This window comes from Lepus europaeus, chromosome 20, assembly GCF_033115175.1.
Source record: "Lepus europaeus isolate LE1 chromosome 20, mLepTim1.pri, whole genome shotgun sequence".
Classification (NCBI taxonomy): domain Eukaryota; kingdom Metazoa; phylum Chordata; class Mammalia; order Lagomorpha; family Leporidae; genus Lepus; species Lepus europaeus.
In genome coordinates, this window is record NC_084846.1 from 50,004,780 (window position 1) to 50,027,360 (window position 22,581).

General features: G+C 38.0%; 1 protein-coding gene across 5 annotated transcripts in view; it reads right to left on the reverse strand.

Moving 5' to 3' along the window:
* Positions 1-1,799: 1,799 nt before the first annotated feature.
* Positions 1,800-22,581, reverse strand: part of C1GALT1 (core 1 synthase, glycoprotein-N-acetylgalactosamine 3-beta-galactosyltransferase 1) — a 42,164-nt gene continuing 21,382 nt past the window's right edge. For all 5 annotated transcript variants that reach the window (XM_062178290.1, XM_062178291.1, XM_062178294.1 and 2 more), the window contains 3 exons: positions 14,639-14,875; positions 9,562-10,229; positions 1,800-6,523 (listed from right to left, as the gene is read on the reverse strand). In XM_062178290.1, coding sequence (XP_062034274.1) covers positions 6,320-6,523; positions 9,562-10,229; positions 14,639-14,858 — 1,092 coding nt within the window. In that variant the 5' untranslated portion in view covers positions 14,859-14,875 and the 3' untranslated portion in view covers positions 1,800-6,319. The remainder of the gene's footprint in view (positions 6,524-9,561; positions 10,230-14,638; positions 14,876-22,581) is intronic.

The window sequence follows — 22,581 nt, forward strand, 5'->3', positions numbered from 1 at the left end:
GTTTCATCAGGCACTCATTAGAAAACTAAGGTTAAGTTCTAGGGTGGAATCTTATTTAAAAAGACAGTTTTTTGATACTGCAAAGTAAGCTGCTGCATTAAGCTAAACAATACAGAGGTAATTGTATGTGAGAACTCGGAAAGGTTCATGGAAAAATGGAATTTAAAGATATATCTTGGTGTAAAAAACAGAAGAAACCACTATGGGTAATTTTTCCATAATGCACATTTCCCATAAACTTTTTGAAGGCCCCACTTACTGAAAAGTGTTTCCATGTCCTGGATGAGATTTTAGTCCTGCAAACAAACACCAAGAACAGACTGCAGAAAGCACCAGGTTTGGCAGAAGAGATGATGCCACACAGGCAGTTTCAAGAATGCCAGCAGCCGACATTCTAGGCAGCAATACTAAATGCATGAGTTGGTAACAAATCACTTATGACCAAGTTCATGTCTCACTCACACAGACTTACTGGAGAATGCCAATGTTGCTGAACTTGATCCACTTTAGCTGTTAAGTGTTCGTTCAGTCTTAACTAACCACGGCAAGGATTTCTCTGGGACAACTGATACTGTCCGCATTATTAGCCAAACCCTTCCCTCCAGCAAGGAAACACATTCACATAATTCTCCTGTATCTTTTCCAGTATTATGAGGTTATACTTTGGAAAACTTATAGTAGTAAATCTGTGTGTTTAGTACATAAATCTCCTTTCCAATGACATCAATTAACAAACACAGCTACCTGGAAAATATTTGGTTATCTGAATATGTGAGAGTATACAGCTGTGCTGCTCCAGCAAGAGCAGCATTACCTAACCCAAAGAACTGTACACACAAAACTATACATGCACACACCGGAACAACCAACTAGTGAACCTAATGAATCTACTGGGTTACTGAAAATTGAGGCATACTGGCCAGACTCAAGGGCCTTATGAACACTTGATAATAACTTGCCTAGAATGATGTAGAATATAGGGCCGGCACTGTGGCGTAGCTGGTAAAGCTACCATCTACAGTGCCAGCATCCCATATGGGCACTGGTTCAAGTCCCAGCTGTCCAGTTCCAGGCTCCTGACTTCAGATTGGCCCAGCTCTGGCCACTGCGGCCATTTGGGGAGTGAACCAGTGGATGAAGATCTCTCTCTGCCTCTGCTTCTCTGTAACTCTGCTTTTCAAATAAATAAATAAATCTTAAAAATGTAGAATACTAGGTAAATTTTTATGCATACACCAGAAGTCCTAGACACATTTAATATCAATGGACCTGAACTCTGCATGAAATATGCCTTAAAAAACTTTTTTGTTCAGTGCATTGCCTTCAGTCAGCTTTCACACAGGCCCAGAGCCAGCCAAGCTGTGAACATTCTTTACTACTAGGTGTGAAGAAACGCCTAGATGTTAGTAACTCCTCAGCATATAAAAGTCCGTCATTCAGGTCTCAGCTCAAATGCTTCTTTCTGATGTGTTCCCTGATGCCCTATGCAGGAAACTGCTCCAACAGCTCTCTGAAATGTCTTGTTCACTCATCTTTCTCAATCTCACTCTCTCACACACACACACACACAAACAACAGAGAAGGTGCTTCTGTTTTAAGGTATGCTGTTCTAAGTCAGAGGTGGAATATTTTGTTACTTTAAGGTAAGTAATAGATATTGCTATAAAATTATGTAAACTATTCAAACTGAAGAACTATGATTGGAAAACAATTTAAAATTTTTGGAAAAATAACCCAGAAACTACCCATAAAAGATATTTATCTCACAACTGTTATAGTTTAAAAATAACCAGATGAAACAACTTTGAACATGGTAATTTATTTTATGCAGTTGTTTAAATCTGTTGCTTAAAAATTTTCAAAAGGCACTTTAAAAAACATTTAAAAATACATTTTTCTGACTTAATGGTGATCACTTAAAATAAGCAAGTCACCAGACATTTTCAAACCATTCATGACACTATTACCTTAAATAATTTTAAAATTCCAAAACACAGACATTCACTATGTAGTACAACACACTGCTTAGCAGTAAGATTAGTTTCCCTCTAACAATATACTCCACGCAGATTATTACTTGGCAGGGCCCTGCAAAGTTATTCAAACTTAGCTAATATCAACTGAAAACTAGAGAGGTAAAGGAGCTGAAAACTAGAGCAGTTCTCTCAAGAGAGTTTGTAAAATTTCTTCTTCCCATCTGTGTTAAAATTTTTTTCAACTCAGATATAAATAACTCCTTTTTTTAATCAATAGAACTTACATTTAGCATAAAATATACCACAGATTGTCCCCCAGATTTCTTAAGTACAGTTCTGTCTACTGTAAGGAAGTAGAGAAATGAAGCAGGGTTTTGCTGTTTGTTTCTGAGAAAAGGGTGAGTGGTGACAGGATCAATAATTGTAGATGTAGAAATAGTTTAAAAACTATAGGCTTTTAAACAACACAAGCATCCTGAGAGCCAGCAGGCATTATTCTTAGATGTTTACTTTCAATCTCATAGGGAAACCTATAGTTAATTAAGCCAAATTAACCTTGTAAAGGCAGCTTTAAGAATAGCTAGAAAACAGAAGTTAGTTTTAAAAGAAATAAAGAAGGGCGTTAACACAAACAAATTATCAAAGACAGAACAATGGTCTAACAAACTGAAACTTTTAAGAATAAAAGGTTAGATGGGAGCTAACACATTGAGGATTCTTTCAAGTACAGTAGCGCCTCAATCTGGAAACAATGGTTTAATAGGCGCAAGGAAGTGCAAAGCTGATACTCAATTATGGAAAGTAACCAGTTAGCAAATCCAATGCCCAATTTTAATTATCATATTCAAAAAATATTAAAAACTGGTTAGTGATTTATTTGTGAAGCTTTTTACAGTAATAAAACCTCCTCTGAAGTTTTAGGATTTGGAAGGAAACTCTGGGACAAAAATTTGCCTTGTATCTATGAACTTGCCATTAGAGAACATAAGAATACTGCTGTAAGAGAACCTAAGACATCAAAGCCTTATGTTCTGAGAGCACATCAAAAGCCTTCGCTCAAATGACGAAGATCTTAATCTAAGATGATAAATCATTATCATGAAATCTGGTTTGATGTACTCTATCAAATACTAGAATTTTTTTTTACTAAGACAAATGATTCTTAAAAGTGATGAAATTTTAAATTGATATTATGAATTAGCAGAAAAATGCTCTGCATATTATAAAATACCATTTTGCTACCCCTATTTAAAAACTCTAGTTACAACTGTGGACACTTTTGATTACATTTATGTATGCTTTTAATGAAGCAGTATGTACTTATTAATACTTAAGGAACCCTGCCTGCCCCACTGTGAAATTGCTGAACTTCAGAGAATTACAGATTTTACCATGGGCTTTGATATTAATCAATCTGGAGGAGCTAAAGAATTTTGCTAAAATGAATGATGTAGTGACCCTTGAAATTGTATTTTAAGTATTTTACACTGAATATAGTGTAATCCTGGACTATACTGATTTAAAACATTAGTTATTTAAGTGTTTGAAAAATATGTATAGTGCAGTAACCTTTGGTGTGTGCCAGACTGTCGGCACCAGAACCATGTAAGTAGCTGGGTAATGGTTCTCAAACTAGGGTGAAAATGATTCACCTCTAGTGCTTGTTTAAACATAAACGTTAGGCTCGCCTGCGAAGTTTCTGAGGCAGTGGGTGTAGGGTGAGGCCAGAGAGAGGCTGCATCTTGGACAAGTCCCCAGGTGGTGCTGATGCGGTTTGTTGGGACCACACCTTGGTGGCCACTGCCCCAGGCCATCTAGTAAGAATACAGACTCTTGGGCAACATGCTAAAGTTAGAGATCTGGTGGACTAGGGTTTTGAGATCTGTACTTCAACAGTTCCCAGGCAAGAGTGTGAGACTCAAAATAAGAATCACTATGACAACAATTTGGCTGGTTAGTCTAGTACTGGTTGATATACTGTCACATACTATAAATTAAAATGGAAATAATGCTACATGACTAACACAGGACTTGAGCGTAAATCCTAGCTCTGTTAGCTCCTAGCTTTGTGACAGTGGAAAAGTGATCTTAACTCTCTGAACTTCAGTTTCCTCATCTATAAAGTGAGATTATCACCCAAATGGTGAGGATTCATGCTGATATACATAGAGCATCTAAGCACAGTACCTGTCAAATAGTAGGCACTAGATAAATACCAGCTATTACTTATAAGTAATGTTTAAAATACTTACTTCAGTGTCTCATTTAATCATCTATTTAAATATTTACACACAAAGGTAAGAGAATAATAAATCTTATTGCTCCCTGTTCTGGCCAGTGTTCTGAGCCTTACATACATGCACTTATTTAATCCTCATGTAAATCCTGTGAGGTAGGTAGTAGTATTATCCAACTTACAGACAAGGAAACTGAGGCACAGAGAAATTAAGTAAATTGCTCAAGGTAGCAAAAACAGTAAGTGATGGAGCAAGACTTTCAATCCAGGCTGCCTAACTCCAGGGCCCAGGATTCTCCTCAACATTTACTTTTCATGAGTAAATTTTAGGGTTTCTGGATGTTTATGATAAAGAATTTATACTTCCAGTAAAGAAAAGCATATATGGATCACAAAAAATTTCATGTCCATATCATGGCCAAGAGCTGTTCAAAGAACAGAATGAATACCTTGAATTCTTGGCAGATGATATTATCATGAAAACAACAAACAACAACTGAACAGATAAAAAGTGGTACGTGTTTTCATTATGCAGAGAGAGTACTCCACAACCAGCCACTGAAATGAACATCTTCTCAACAGACCATCCAGGGAGGTCATGGTTTTGACATGTTTTGGCACAATAAATATATTTAGGGAAGCAGCACAGTCAATGGTGTGACAGCCAAGTAAAGTTAGCATAATGACATGAAAAATGCCAATAATTTGTAACATAAAAAGTAATCTGATAAAGTCTAATATATTCTGTTACAATACACTCAGCACTTAGATTACTAAAGACAACAAAAATTGAGAATTTTCTTTCCTTCCAGAAACTCTTTAGGGAGTCACTACAATGAAAATGGAATTATTTGTGACTATTTTTGACAACAGTATTGGATGGGTATTCTGCTGTCCACTGGCAAGACAATTACCCCACAATCGTTAAGTCAGCATCAAACTTTCCATTGTGACCCATAAAGTATTTGGTTTTTTAATAGGTGACAGTTTAGCTTGTTTAAAAACATTAGAAAATGCAGAACGCTTAACTAACAAAATCTCCCATTCAAAATATCTTGCCAGAGTAATAGCCACCTGCGATCCTAAAAGTGCTTTACAAACTTTGCTTTAAACAAGTTACGAAAGGCACAAACAAGTTATCTTTCAACAGAAAAATAAAAGGAAATATAATTATGTAGTTGGAAAAAGTTTTAAATAATCAATTGAAAATGTCACTTAATGATTCCTGAGAGTGGCACTGATACAAAAGAATGCCTAAACGGCATGAAATTTACTTATTCGTTACCTAAAAGTAACGAGAAATCTGGGAACCAAGTAACTTAAAATGCATGTTTACAGAAAGCTATTAATGCTGTGAGTAAATAAATATTAAAAGTGGAGAATAGTATTCAAGAGTGGTTAAACATATTTAGAAAAGAAATAACCAGGAACTGGGGGGCTAACTGCTAATTAGAACCCAGGATACAATATAGTCAAGGCCCAGGATAATTTCAAAATGTGGTTTTATTAATGCACTTTAGGATAAGTGCCATTCTTACTCTACGTTCTTCTGGAAGAAATACTGCCAATAATAAATAATCTCAGCCAAACTTTCACTTGACAAAAATGCTGTTTGTTGGGGTTTGGTTCATTTATATCATACTGCAAATATAAACTCATTTTTTTGAGTTTATAAACAACACTGAGCAACAATATTTCCTTCTAGAATTTTCTTTAAGGCAGATCAGTTTAGCATCATTTGTGTTACTAACAGTGCAGTACTGTTCTAGCAAATTAACTGTTTGAGTTTCTCAGTGACAATAATATACATGGTCAGGAACAGGCAACAAAATCTTTCCTGGTTCCTCTCCCTGGCCACCATTTTAAAAACACAAATTATTCATATATATATATATATTTATATATTACTGTATCAAAACACATTTTAACAGACTTCACAGCTCATTTAAAGCTTCAGTTTACAGTCATTTATATGTCAAAGATCTCTATTATGGAATGTTCACTTAGCATTGCTCACTGAGATTCCAGGGTTCTGTATGTCAAAAATGCAGAAGTCCTCCTTCAATGCAATAACAGACATTTTATCGCTGTTAATTCATGGTTTCTTTCAAGGGTTTCCTAATTTTACTTTTGAATCTTCATTTTTGTTTGCTTGACTTATTTCCTTTAATATATTTTCAGGTAAGTCAGGTTGATATCTGTATAAATAACCATATGGACGAAGATGATAAACGAGGTATTCTAATTCATACATAGTTGTAGAATCAACATAATGAAAAGAAACTGCAAGATCAGAACAGCAACCCGGACCCTAAAAAAAAAACAAAACAGTGGAAACACGCATTGTTAATAAAGCACATTGCTAACATACTAAATAGCTACTTATCAAGGAAATACACAGTTTAAAAGAATCTAAGCGTGAAAGCTGGCAAGGTAAAGCAGAGGCACCTGACTTGCTACTGTCATTATTTTCATTATGTATTTATTTAACTTATTAGAAGAAAATGAGAATCCTTCAGAGTTTCTGATGATTTAAAAACAAGAACAAATGCCAAAGTATTTCTAACTAACACTACTACATTCTTCAGTTTTGTAGATAAAATTCTTGAGGCTTCTTCAAGTGAAAGGGGCAGCTACACAAAGGATAAAGCTTTATTTCTCCAACTTCTGCTTTCTTTTCCTAACTCTCTCACTGGAACTTTCTGCTTGGTTTGGTCTTAAAGAGACAACTACTTGAGCATCCAATGACTACAAAGCCTTGCCTCATTGTGTATCCACAACCTAATACTTTATAATCTCTGTAAGCTTCTCTTTCCTCATCTGCAAAAAGTGGTTGCTTAAAGGAAACAATGTGTATAAAATATTTGGGATTATGCTTCCTTATGATAAATTCTCAATATTATCTACTATTGATAAAATAATCACATTCAGATCCCATCAGGATGGTCAGTTAGGTTTAAAACTCTGTTCAGTTATCCAGTTCTCATAGATTGTTTATTGGGTTGGCATGAGAAAAAGCTGAAAATAAAACAAAAATTTATAATAAATGAGAAGCCAAGAAAACAGAAAAAGAAACTGATTCAGAATCAAATAGTCACAAGGTCAGTCCTGGGATGTGGCAAATGTTTCATCCAGCTGACCCCAACTAAACTTCAGACTCGGACGTCTTGGCAAGGAACAAGGGAGATAATCTGGCAAGTTCTCAGAGAAGATTCATAGTCAAGCAGCCTGAATTTCCTGAGTGGTATGTCATCTGTTAAATGGAGAATCACTGCAAGGATTAGCTATCCTGTCTATGTAAGTCACAAGGAAACTGGTGGTGGACAGCAGAAGCAGCAGGGATTGGCTTTAGCATTTCTTTTTACAGCTAATCACCCATAGCCAAGGTCAAACGTCCTAGACCTCAGCACTACTGACATGTTGGGTCACATAATTCTTTGTTTAGGGGGGCTGTCCTGTGCCTTGTAGGATGCTAAACATCTAGTGGGTTTATAATTCAGTGAGTTTCTATCCACTAGATATCACTAGTAACCTCCTAGTTGAGACAGTGAAAAAATCCAACATCACATGGTATCCCATACATAATGCACAATTTTTATGCATCAGTTAATTTTTTTTTTTTTAATGTCTCCAGACCTTGGCAAATGTCCCTGCAGAAACAAAGCTGCCTCTGGTTGCAAACCACTGTTCTAGCTGATGATTTGAAAGCACTGGCTTGTGCAGAACAGAGTGGCATCATGAAGTGTTCTTATTTGCATGTTAAGGGTCACAGCAAACAAGGCAGAGAGAACTAGTGACTCGCCTAAAGGCATTATTAATAACAGAATTGAGTCTAAAAGCTTACTTTCATGGTTTCTGGCTTCAACACAGCAATGCTTACAATAGTAAAAAGTTTACTAAACAAGTATCAGCAGCAGAATGTATAAATTATGGTACATTCATAGATTAGTCAACCGTTTAATAAAGCAGATACATATATTAATGCTGATGAATTGCAATGTTGTATGAAAAGGGCAACTTGTACAAAGATGCATATGATATAGTTAAATGTATCTTAAAAACCCATAAAACAATACTGCATTGTATTTGTGAATACACAGAACAAGTAGGACGATATTAAAATGTGCATGGTAATAAGCAATACTAATTTCATGATAGTGTTAACTCTAGGGAATAAGGTAAGACAATCAGATTGGGGAAAGCATGTAGTCCTCAACCATACAACATGTTTTTCTTTCAAAAATTAAGCAAATGTGGCAAAGGATTAATATTTAGTAAAGCTGGCTGCTGAGTACACAGTATTATACTCTTCTCAAATATCTGTACTTTTGGAATTTTCATAAAAAGGGATAAGTCCATTAGCCTGTTCCCGAAGTCTCCCATTTTTAAAAGGTCTTTTTTTTTTTTTTTTTAAGATTTATTTTATTTATTTGAAAGAGAAGTAGAGAGAGAGAGGTCTTCCATCCACTGGTTCACTCCCCAAATGGCTGCACCGATCTGAAGCCAGGAGCCAGGAGCTTCTTCTGGGTCTCCCACGTGGGTGTAGGGGCCCAAGGACCTGGGCCATCCTCTACTGCTTTCCCAGGCCACAGCAGAGAGCTGGATCGGAAGAGCAGCAGCCAGGACTGGAACTGGCACCCATATGGGATGCCTGTGCCACAACACCAGCCCCTAAGAGGCCTGCCTTAATCAAACCAGAGTACTCCATCCCCTTGTTGGCTTTCTTTTTCTAAAAGGCTCTTAACATTCCCTGAATTCATATTAAATCCTTAGCTAGTTTGGCTGTGTTCACTCACTTTTCCATTTTCAATGGCTGACATAAACAGGACCCAAAGATAGTAATTAAAAGATTATTGCTGATGCCCCTGGTCTCATCTGTTTAGTTATACTATCACTCTCTATAAAAAGGAACAAGGAAGATTCCTAGTTATTGGCACTAAAGACAATATACTATTTTTTTTTTCTGAATCAATGAAAGTCAACCAGAGAGACCAGCATTATGGCATAGCGGTTAAGCCAATGCCTGCAAACTACATGGGTGCCAGTTTCAAGTCCTGGATGTTTCACTTCTGATCCAGTTCACTGCTGATGTGCCTGGGAAATGGCCCAAGGGCTTGGGCCCCTACATTCATGTGAAAAACCCAGATGAAGCTTCAGACTCTCGGCTTCAGCCTGTCCTAGCCCTGACCATTGCAGCCATCGTGGGAGTGAACCAGTGGCTGGAAGATCTCTCTAACTCTGCCTTTTGAATCTTAAAAAAAAAAAAAAAAAAAAAAAAAAAAAAAAAAAAAAGGTGGGGGGGGGGGCAACCAGCACAAGTATTTATAGTAATAACATTTCTAAACTTACCTCTATAGGAGGATAATAGTTATAATTCCAGTACCAAAAGGTTCTGGGGAGATAACCTTTGATTAAGTGGTGTTCTGGTACAAAGGGATGAAAAGTTTCTTTTCCAGTGGTATCTCTGGAATCTCCTGCTTGGACATTTATAATTTCCATGCATCTTCCCAGTGCTAAGTCTTCAATGGAGGAACTATGTGTACATTTGTCTGTTTTGAATGCATCAACAAATCTCCGTAGGGCTTCTTTGCTTAGTACATATCCCGCTCCTCCACTCATGTAGCCCTGCTTTACATAGGGCTTAAATCTTCTCCCGAAGTAAATGGGTTCTTCAGGGTCATATTTTGAAAGAAGCCATCTCAAGTTGTCTAGTATGACATATGTATCATCATCAGCTTTCAGAAACCAATCGGCATCTTCTAAATAATGGTCATGAACATACTGAAAAGCTTTAATTGTTTTCCAGTATAGCTGATCTCTGCCTTCTTTGGTTTTTAATCCCACAGTAGGGAAGTCTTTATTTTCTTCCGAACTCATAAACAGCACTTTATTACAACGCTGAGCCCATGTTACTTTGACGTGTCTGGCCTTTTTCTCTAGATTTTGAGGGCCTGTCATAACCCAGCAAAGAATTTTAACTTTCTGATAGAGGTTTTCAGCGATGTCTGTGTTTTCATCTATTAAACAAATATTTTTAAAGAGTTATATTTACATAGACAGAAAATCCAAATAACTTGCATTGAAAACATTTTGTAAACAATTTCAAAGTCCTTCCTATCAGTAAGGATTCAGCTGAAGGAAAGCAAAACTCAACCAAATGTGAACTGACATTCTGATTGACTGGTTTAATGTCACCCTTACTGAGATCACTGTAGCTAATAAGAGTTGTCACTATGACCTAAATTGTTAATCAAACTGGTCTGGGAACTTGCCAGAAATGCAGATCTCGGGCCCCAACTTGGACTGGATCAGATTTTTTGTTTTACAAGTTGTTCTAGTAACTCAAACATGTTACATTAAGTATTGCTTTCAGTAGTCTCTGCTTGGTATTTCATGCTACCAAGCAAGCTGCAGCAGGTTTTCAGTAGAACACCGACAGGAATTTCTCAGTTGCTGAAGGGACACCTGAAGTGGCAGTTCACTTCTGAAGCTCGCAAAGTCCACTGTTAAAATTTCCTTTTGCCAAAAGTTTTATTTATTTGAGATATTAAAAAGATTTATTAGAGTCAAAGAACTCCAGCCAAAGCAGCATGGAGAGGGACTTCCAAGAGAGGAAAAACCCAAAGGGCCCCATAGCACTGGGGTTTTTAAATACAATTTTGAAGGAAAAAAACTTGACAAAAGTTGTATTTTTACTGTTGAAAGGCAGAGTGACAGAGATAACTCCCATCTGTTGATTCACAACCCGAATGCCCACAACAGCCTGAGCTGGGCCAAGCTGCAGCCAGGAGCTCAGAACCCCATCAAGGTCTCCCACATGGGTGGCAGGGACCTGAACACCATCACCTGCTGTCTCCCAGTGGGCACATGAGCAAGAAGCTGGACTGGAAGTAGAGCAGAGATTCAAACTCGGGCACGTGGGTGTCCCAAAGCAGAACCTTTAACTGCTTGACCATGCCCACTCCACTGATAAGAATTTCTACAAGGACCCTGAGGTAACCCTGAAGGCTTTCATGAGACCCCAATTCAAAGCAGAGGAGTTAATGGCCAAACTTAGTTCTGATGCTAATATACTTCAGTCCAAAATGCAAATCAATCAGTCAGAAACAGAGCAAGGGGTACAAGTGGAATTTCCAAGACTGTCTTAAAGCTTTATTTTTAAAAATTATCACTTTGTAAAGAAATGAAATGAGGACCTGGGAGTTGGCAATGCGGTGCAGCAGGTTAAGTCGCTGCTTGTGATACCAGCATCCCATAGGAGAATGCTGGTTCAGAGTCCCAGCTGCTTTGCTTCAGATCAAGCTTCCTGTTCATGTGCCTGGAAGGTAGTGGATAATGGCCCAAGTGCTTTGGGCTCCTGCCATCCACATGGGAGACCCAGATGGAGTTCCTGGCTCTGGCAGCCATTTGGAGAGTGAATCAGTGAGTGGAAATCAATCTCTCTCTCTCTCTCTCTTGCTCTTTTAAATAAATAAATCTTTAAAAAATAGGGATCTTATGCCAGAATACAAAGCAATGTATAGCTCCTTTCATCAGGGATGTCTTATACTTACTCCCCACCCCCTGCCGCCACTACCACCACCAGAGTCCAATTCAGTAAGCAGTGAACTGAAGGACATAAACTGACTCACATTCTAGTACAAACTTATTTTCTGGGTGTAAACAAACAATTCAAAGTGATCAGGCCAGAACCCCACAATCTGAGTAGCACTGATGTGGAGAAAGAGCTCGATGATGAGATTCTAGACCAGTGCTTCTCAAATTATCTGTGGTAAAGGACCAACCTTTATTCCTTACAATTAGACCTATACTTTTGTGAAAATGCATCACTTGAAAAAGAAAAGAATCATAAGCCCTAAGTTTTTAGACTCAGATGAAATTACTGTGTCAAATTCCTATAAAAGTTTAGTTTCAAGCGTAATATTTAGTTGACCAGTGTGAGTCTTGCAACCCATAGTTTGAACAATTCTTGAGGCTGTACCCACAGGAAGTATACCCTTAAAGTTAAGGTCAAATAAGGAGTTACAAAGGCTTGGACCTGGAAAAAAATAAAAAAGGTTATAATCCACAAGTAACTGAGAGGGAGTTGGAAGAAAAAGGGTGGGGTTATCATGAAATTATTCATATACCCCTCCAAATTCCAAGAATTCAATCTAAAAGGACAAAACTACGTAATTTTGTCAGAAAACATTCACACTGCATATACTTGCGGAGCCAACCTTTTAGCTCCACAGATACACCAATCACTGAATGGACACAATGGTGCATACCAGGATCCCCAATATGTTTCACTTAAGACAGCTGTTGGGGCTGGCATTTTTGTGTACTGGGTGATGCCACCACCTGCAACACTGGAACCCCATATGGATGCCAGTTTATAAGTCCTGGCTGTTCCACTTTCAACCCAGCTCTGTTAATGGCCTGGGAAAAGTAGCTGAAGATGGAACAAGTATTTGGGCCCCTGCCATTCTTATGGGAGGCCTGGATGAAGCACCTGGCTTAGCTTTGGCCATTGGGGCCATCTGGGAAGTGAACCAGTGAATGGAAGATCTCTGTCTCTCCCTCTCCCTCATATTTTTTTTTTTTAAAAACTTTTTCCTTACTGCTGAGGTCTAGTAGATTCTCTCATTCTTCCAACTACTCATTAACTGTAAGGATACTTCAAAAAGTTCATGGGAAAAATGGAAATTAAAGTTGATTTTCCTGTAAAAAAAATTTGAAGTCATCTAATTTTTTCCCCAATTCACATTTTCCATGAACTTTTTGAAGGCCTCTCCTATTTGTACACAGGCATGTGCTGGCAGAGGAGATGAAAGATGAGTAAGACGCATCTCCTACCAGAGAGATTCACTATCTCGTGGGGGAGCTTGCTGGACATCCAAACCAGTGACTGCTACCTACTGAGACACACCATCATAGAGGTATTTACCAAGGGTTCAGTGTGCTGAGCGGACAGCAGTGGGAGATACACAGCAATGGGTTGAACACAGAAAAGCAACAAACAGTAGGAAAAAAAAAAGATGCAAAAAAAAAAAGATATTTAAATGAGTAGGTCACCAAAATAAAGCTGGACCCATCCAGCTGAAGCCTAAATTTAGGGAGACTGTACTGTGAATGGGAAGAAAGATATTGGAAAAGTAAGAAATGGGATTGGTATGTGGAAAAAAATACCTACCATGATTTCATAGTTTTTAACTTAGGCAGATGATACTGAGCTATATAAAATTAGGAATATAAGAAGAACAAGTTTTAGGAGTTAAAAGGAAAAAACTGTTCAATGAGACAACTAGACAGACTTAACAAACTCACATGTTATGAATCATTCAAGGACAAATAGGAAGGTACTTCAATAAAGTTCATGGAATTGGAATAAAGGTAAGTTTATAGTGGTGCAAAATTGTTTGAGCTCATGCACATAAGGAGTTTCAAAAAGTTCATGAATAATACATGAAAAAATTACACATGGATTTCAATTACTTTTGCACCAAAACAAACATCCTTTAATTCCATTTTTCAAAACCTTTTTGAAGTACCCTTGTATGATGTGTCTAACATGTGTCCTTAGTGCAGCCTGGCAGTGCTAGGGAAGCCTGGCTCCAAAGGATCATGTGAAGCTAGGATGCTGCACCACAGAGCCAGCGCACAATGGTCAAACTTCCGTGCTAAGAACACAGAGCACCTGTTCAGAACTGAATCACGGTTGTTTAAACAACCACATAACACAGCAGCGTGTGATTGCCGGTTGATGAAACTGGATCAGGCTTTGATACTGACCCTTTAATCTCTTCTTGAGAGGTAGGGAGAAGTCACTTACTATTGGAAAGATAAGAAAAATAACTCTCAATGGGGGAACCTCTGCATCCCATAATTCTAATTGTTTTTTTTTTTTTTTAAGGTTTATTAATTTTCAAAGAGTTACAGAGAGGGAGAGAGATCCTTCATCTGCTGCTTCACTCCACCCAAATGACTGCAACAGCCAGCGCTGGGCCAGGCCAAAGCCAGGAGCCAGGACCTCATCCAGGTCTCCCAATTGGGTGACAGGGTCCCAAACACTTGGGCCATCTTCTGCTGCTTTGATCAGGCCATTAGCAAGAGCTGGATCGGAAGCAGAGCAGCCAGGACATGAACCAGCGCCCATATGGGATGCTGGCATGGCAGGCAGCAGCTTTACCTGCTTTGCCACAACGGCAGCCCCTCAGATTGTTCTCAAGCTCCCTGGGTATTCTTTTTTGTCAAATCACAATTTGTAGAGATCTTTGTATTGTGTAAATGTTTTCCTACACTGTCTGGAACTGGGCTAAAGTTAAAGACGATAAGAAATAGATAAAAAGTATGAGAGTTGATGGCATCTTATGATTTAATAAAATACTCTAATATCTACAGTTTTTTAGAAATACTGCTTATGTTACTCTTTAATAAATCATACCTTTATGTTGGCTGGAATCTGCATTGAAGTTCATTTGTCCTTCTAGATGATTCTGTCCATTATCATCTGAATGCCTAGCATGGGGGTCATTATGAAGAATGTTAGGCTGGGTGTCACTGTGTTCTCCCAGCAAAATACTAAACAGTTGAGAACATAAAAAAAATCCTATTGCTGATCCACAGAGAAAGATTAAAAAATTCAGCCAAGATTTAGAGGCCATTTCCCGAAAGTTTATTTCTGTAAGAAAAAAAATAAGCAAGTGTTATAAAATTATAAAGCAGTATATATATGAAGAGTAAAAACTCTGATAATGCTTAGCTATAATGAAATGTTAAATCCTTCCATATAAGAAAACATTCCTAATAGTATTTTTTTTATTACCTATAACTTTATCCCTCTTGTCACTAAAATAGCACATTATGGACAATTTAATAAAATCGATGAGTAAGAATGTGCTACTCACAGTAACAGAAACATGGTCATCACTATGAAAGAAGATGAAGGCAGAAAATACCCCGGTAAATGTACAAAGGAAACCCAAAGTAAACAATAGGAATGTTTATGGAAAAAGGCAAGGCCAAGTCATTACTTATCAAGAGTCACCTTAATTGTAAATAGCCTCAACTTTCCTGTTAAAAGACTGGCTGAAAGGACTGAAAAACAAAACATTTATTTGATGCCTACAAGAAACACATCTCACCAACAAAGATACAGGCAGACTGAAAGTAAAAGGATGGAAAAAGGTATTCCATGCAAACAGAAACCAAAAAAAGAGGTGGCGTAGCCATCTTAATATCAGACAAAGTAGACTTTAACACAAAAAAAGAGACAAAGAAGGGCACTAAGTAATGATTAAGGGATCAATTCAACAGGAAGATGTAACTATTATAAACATAAATACACACCTAATTACAGGGCACCTGGCTCTTTAAAAGAAATGTTATAGATATGGAAAATGCTGAAATTCATATGGAGACACAGGAGACCTCGAATAGCTAAAGCAATCTTATACAACAAAAACAAAGCTAGAGGTATCACAATACCAGATTTCAGGACAAATTACAGGGCAGTTGTAATCAAAACAGCATGGTACTGGTACAGTAACAGGTGGATAGACAATGGAACAGAATAGAAACACCAGAAATCAATCCAAACATCTACAGCCAACTTATATTTGATCAAGGACCTAAAACCAATTCCAGGAGCAAGGACTGTCTATTTAACAAATGGTGCTGGGAAAACTGGATTTCCACGTGCAGAAGCATGAAGCAAGACCTCTACCTTACACCTTACACAAAAATCCACTCAACATGGATTAAAGATCTAAATCTACAACCCGACACCATCAAATGATTAGAGAACATTGGAGAAACCCTGCAAGATATAGGCACAGGCAAAGACTTCTTGGAAAAGACTCCGGAGGCATAGACAGTCAAAGCCAAAATTAACATTTGGGATTGCATCAAATTGAGAAGTTTCTGTACTGCAAAAGAAATAGTCAGTAAAGTGAAGAGGCAACCCACAGAATGGGAAAAAATACTTGCAAACTATGCAACAATAAAGGATTAATAACCAGAATCTACAAAGAAGTCAAGAAACTCCACAACATCAAAACAAAAACCCACTTAAGAGATGGGCCAAGGACCTCAATAGACATTTTTCAAAAGAGGAAATCCAAATGGCCAACAGACACACGAAAAAATGTTCAGGATCACTAGCCATCAGGGAAATGCAAATCAAAACCACAATGAGGTTTCACCTCACCCTGGTTAGAATGGCTCACATACAGAAATCTACCAACAACAGATGCTGGCAAGGATGTGGGGAAAGGGACACTAACCCACTGTTGGTGGGAATGCAAACTGGTAAAGCCAATTATGGAAGTCAGTCTGGAGATTCCTCAGAAACCTGAATATAACCCTACCATACAACCCAGCCATCCCACTCCTTGGAATTTACCCAAAGGAAATTAAATTGGCAAGCAAAAAAGCTGTCTGCACCTTAATGTTTATTGCAGCTCAATTCACAATAACTAAGACCTGGAATCAACCCAAATGCCCATCAACAGTAGACTGGATAAAGAAATTATGGGATATGTACTCTACAGAACACTATACAGCAGTCAAAAACAATGAAATCCGGTCATTTGCAACAAGATGGAGGAATCTGGAAAACATCATGCTGAGTGAAATAAGCCAGTCCCAGAGGGCCAAATATCATATGTTCTCCCTGATCAGTGACAACTAAGACAGCACCAAAAAGGAAACCTGTTGAAGTAAAATGGACACTATGAGAAACAGTGACTTGACCGGCCCTTGTCCTGACTGTTGATGAACAACTTAAATACTAAAAGGGATAAAGTATTATCTACTTAATACTATTGGTTGAACTCTTTAATTAACACAATTATTCTTAGGTGTTTAAATTTAACTGAAAAGTGATCCGTGTTAAATGTAAGAGCGGCAATAAGAGAGGGAGTAGATGCACAGTTTGGGACATGCTCAAGCTGACTTGCCCTAAACGGCAGAGTTAGAAATGTGCCAGGAGATTCCAATTCAATCCCATCAAGGTTGCATGTACCAATGCCATCTCACTAGTCAAAGTGATCAGTTTCAGTTCACAATTGATCATAATGATAGGTATAAGAGTCAAAGGGATCACATAAACAAGACTAGTGCCTGCTAATACTAACTGATAGAATTAAAAAGGAGAGAACGATCCAACATGGGAAGCGGGATACAAAGCAGACTCATAGAATGGCACATGTCCTAAACGGCGCTCTGGCCTCAGAACCAGCCTTAAGGCATTCGGATCTGGCTGAAGAGCCCATGAGAGTATTGTAGGCATGGAAAGCCAAGACACTCTGGCGGAAAAAAAAAACAAAAACAAAAACAAAAACTAAATGAAAGATCTCTGTGAGATCTCAGTAGAAAGAATAGGCCATCAAAGGAGGAGGTACCTTTCTCTGAAGGGAGGAGAGAACTTCCACTTTGACTATGGCCTTGTCTAAGATCAGAGTTAGTGAACTCAAAAGGCTTCCATAGCCTTGGCAACTCATGACAAGAGCCTAGGGTGATTACTGATGCCATAAATAAGAGTGTCAATTGTTAACAACAGGAGTCACTGTGCACTTACTCCTCATGTAAGATCTCTGACCTTAATGTGTTGTCCAATGTGAATTAATGCTATAACTAGTACTCAAACAGTACTTTACACTTTGTGTTTCTGTGTGGGTGCAAACTGTTGAAATCTTTACTTACTATATACTAAATTGATCTTCTGTATATAAAGAGAATTGAAAATGAATCTTGATGTGAATGGAATGGGAGAGGGAGCGGAAATTGGGAGGGTTGCGGGTGGGAGGTATGTTATGGGGGGGAAAAAGCCATTGTAATCCAAAAGCTGGACTTTGGAAATTTATATTTATTAAATAAAAGTTAAAAAAAAAGAGAGAGAGAAATGTTATGGGATCTAAAGGGGGAGACATAGACTCAAATCCAGTAGTAATGGGGGACTTCAATACCTCACTTTCAGCAATGGACAGATCAACGAGACAGAAAACCAGCAAAGCAACAACAGAGTTAATCAATACTATAGACCAAATGGACCCAAATAATATCTATAGAATTTTTCAACATACAGTTGCAGAAGACACATTCTTTTCACCAGTGCATGGAACTCTAGGATAGACCAAATGCTAGGCCATAAAGCAAGTCTCAGCAAATTCAAAAAAATCAAAATCTTTTTTTTAAAAGATTTTATTTATTTATTTGAGAGGTAGAGTTACAGACAGTGAGAGGGAGAGACAGAGAGAGAGAGGTCTTCCATCCGTTGGTTCACTCCCCAGTGGCCACAATGGCCGGCACTGCGCCGATCCAAAGCCAGGAGCCAGGTGCTTCTTCCTGGTCTCCCATGCGGGTGCAGGGGACCAAGGACTTGGGCCATCCTATACTGCTTTCCCAGGCCACAGCAGAGAGCTGGCCTGGAAGAGGGGCAACCAGAACTAGAACCAGTGCCCATATGAGATGCCGGCGCCACAGGTGGAGGATTAACCTACAGCACTGGCCCCAAAATCAAAATCTTACCATGCATCTTTTCTCGGACCACAATGGAATGAAGCTGGAAATCAATAACTGAAGAATCTCTAAAACTTATGAAAACACATGGAGACTGAACAACATGCTCCTGAATGAACAGTGGGTCACAGAAGAAATCAAGAGAAATCAAAAAATTTCTGGAAACAAATGAAGACGACAGCACAACATATCAAAACGTATAGGATACAGCAAAAGCACTGTTAAGAGGAAAGTTTATAGCAATTGGTACCTACATCAAGAAACTGAAAAGTAACAGCAAACAAAATCCAAAACTAGCAGGAGAAAATAAAAGGTCAAATTAGAGAATGAGCAAAATTGATTTAAAAAAATACAAAAGATCAGCAAAACGAGAGCTGAGTTTTTGAAAAAATATACAAAATTGACACACCACTGGCTCAACTAACCAAAAAAAGAAGGAAGAGGACCCAAAAATAAAGTCAGAGATGAAAAAGGAAATTTAACAACAGATACCACAGAAATAAAAAGAATCATCAGAAATTACTACAAAATGCTATAAGCCAACAAACCAGTAAACCTAGAAGAAATGGACAGATTCCTGTTCACATACAACCTACCTAAATTGAGCCATGAGGACATAGAAAAATCTAAACAGAACAATAACCAAGATCAAATTGAATCAGTAACAAAGACCCTCCCAAATAAGAAAAGCCCAGGGCCAGATGGCTTCACTGATGAATTCTACCAGACATTTAAAGAACTAGCTCCAAAATTTCTTCAACTATTCAAACAGTTGAAAGGGTGGGAATCCTCCCAATCTCCTCCTATGAAGCCAGCATCACCTTAATTCCTAAACCTGAAAAAGATGTAACAGAGAAAGAGAACTACAGACCAGTTTTCTTGATGAACATAGACACGAAAATCCTCAACAAAATACTAGCCAATCAAACCCAACAACACATCAGAAAGGTCATTCACCTGGATGAAGTGGGATTTATCCCAGGTATGCAGGGATGGCTCAACATTCACAAATCAATCAATATGATACATCATGTTACCAAACTGAAGAACAAAACCACATGATTATCTCAATAGATGCAGAGAAAGCACTTGATAAAATACAACACCCTTTCATGATGAAAACTTTAAGCAATTTGGGTATAGAAGGAACATTCCTCAACACAATCAAGGCAATTTATGACAAACCCATGGCCAGCATCTTATTGAAAGGAGAAAAATTGGAATCAGTCTCACTGAGATCTGGAACCAGACAAGGATGCCCACTCTCACCACTGCTATTCAATATAGTCCTAGAAGTTTTAGCCAGAGTGATTAGGCACAAAAAAGAAATCACAGGTATACAAATTGTGAAAGAGGAAGTCAACTATCTCTATTTGTAGATGACATGATTATATATATAGGCGATGCAAAAGACTCCACTAAGAGACAACTGGAACTCATAGAAGAGTCTTAAAGTGGCAGGATATAAAATTAACACACAAAAACCAACAGTTTTTATATATACAGACAATGCCATGGCTGAGAAAGAGTTTCTAAGATCAATCCCATTCACAATAGCTACAAAAAAATATATCAAATACCTTGGAATAAATTTAACCAAGGATGTCACAGATTTCTATGATGAGAATTACAAAATATTAAAGAAATAGAAGAAAATACAAAAAATGCAAAAATCTTCCATGTTCATGGAATGGAAGAATTACTATCATCAAAATGTCCATACTACCAAAAGCAATTTACATATTCAATGTGGTATCAATCAAAATACCAAGGACATTCTTCTCAGATATAGAAAAAATTATGCTGGAATTCATATGGAAACACAGGAGACCCCAAAGAGCTAAAGCAATCTTATATAACAAAAACAAAGCTGGAGGCATCACAATAAGAGATTTCAAGACATGCTACAGGGCAGTTATAATCAAAACAGCCTGATACTGGGACAAAAACAGATGGATAGACCAATGGAACAGAATAGAAACACCAGAAACCAACCCACACATCTACAACCAAGTTATCTTTGACAAAGGAGTTAAAATCAATCCTTGGAGCAAGGACATTCTTGTCAATAAATGGTGCTGGGAAAACTGGATCTCCATATGCAGAATTATAAGGCAAGACACCTACCTTACACCTTATACAAAAATCCACTCAAAATGGATCAAAGACCTAAATCTACAACTCAATACCATCAAATTATTAGTGAACATTGGGGAAGACCTGCAAGATATTGGCATAGGCAAAGACTTCTTGGAAAAGACTCCAGAGACACAGGCAATCAAAGCCAAAATTGACACATGGGATTACATAGAATTGAGAAGCTTCTGCACTGCAGAAGAAACTCAGCAAAGTGAAGAGGCAACAGACAGAATGGGAGAAAATATTTGCAAACTATGCAAGTGATAAAGAATTAATTTGCTTTAACTATGAAGAGCTCAAGAAACTCAACAAGAACAAAATGAGCAACGCAGTTAGGAAATGGGCAAAGGACATACACACACAGGCATTTTTCAAAAGAGGAAATCCAAATGGCCAACAGACACATGAAAAAATGCTCAGGATTATTAGCCATCAGGGAAATGCAAATCAAAAACCACAAATGAGGTTTCACCTCACCCCTGTCTAAATAACTTTCACATGGAAATCAACGAACAAGTGCTGGCAAGAATGTGGGGAAAAAGGTACCCAAATGCACTATTGTAAACTGGTAAAGCCACTGTGAAAGACAGTATGGAGGTACCTCAGAAATCTGAATATGGACCTACCATATGACCCAGCCATCCCATTCCTGGGATATTACCCAAGAGAAATTAAATCAGCACATGATAGAATTATCTGTACCCCCATGCTTACTGCAGCTCAATTCACAATAGCTAAGATATGGAATCAACCCAAATGTCCTTCATCCGAAGACTGGATAAAGAATTTATGTGCTATGTAAACCAAGGAATACTACACAGTGGTTAAAAAAAATGAAATTCTTTTGTTTGCAACAAAATGGATGAAACTGGAAAACATCACACTTAGTGAAATAAGCCAGTCCTAAAAGGACAAACACCATATGTTCTCTCTGACCTGTGGTAACAGAGTACCTAAAAGGAAATCTATGGAAGTGAAATTGACACTGAGATGCAAAGACTCTGAACAGCCTTAGTCTCAACTGTTGAAGAGCAGTTTTTTCCATACTATTTGTTGAACTCTTTACTCAGTACAGAGTGAATCGTATGTATATAAAGTTAATTGAAAATACATCTTAGTAATAAATAAGAATGGGAATAGGAGAGGGATGAGAAGAGGGATGGGAGGGCGGGTATGATGGGAAGAATCACCATGTTTCTAAAATTGTATTTATGAAATGCATGAAGTTTGTATTCCTTAAAAGGTTTCAGCGGGGAGGGGAGTCAATGTAATGCTTTGCTTTGGATGTGGCTGATTCCCCAAAGGTCCACGTGCTGGAGGCCTGGTCCCCAGAGTGGCAGTATTAAGAGGTGGTGCAATCTTTAAGAGATGGTGCGTAGGAGAAGGTGATTAGGTCATTTGGGGCACAGCGTTCAGAAGGGAATTAATGCTGGTGTCCTGGAGTTAGTTCCTATGAAATTGAGTTGTGAAAGAGCAAGCTGGCCCCTCTATCTCTCTGCCTTCCTGCCTCACCATGGGGATCACTTCTGCACTGTCAAAGCATGAGGCCCTTACCAGAGGCCAAACCAATGGGGGAACTGATTTTAGATTTTCAAACCTAAAACTATAAGCAACAGGAAATGGGCTAACACAAGTAATAAGTAGCATAATCATTGTTCAGGTGCTAATAAATATATCAATATTTGCCCACAGAATTTCCTATTCTTTCTACCAGGATCCCTCATAGAC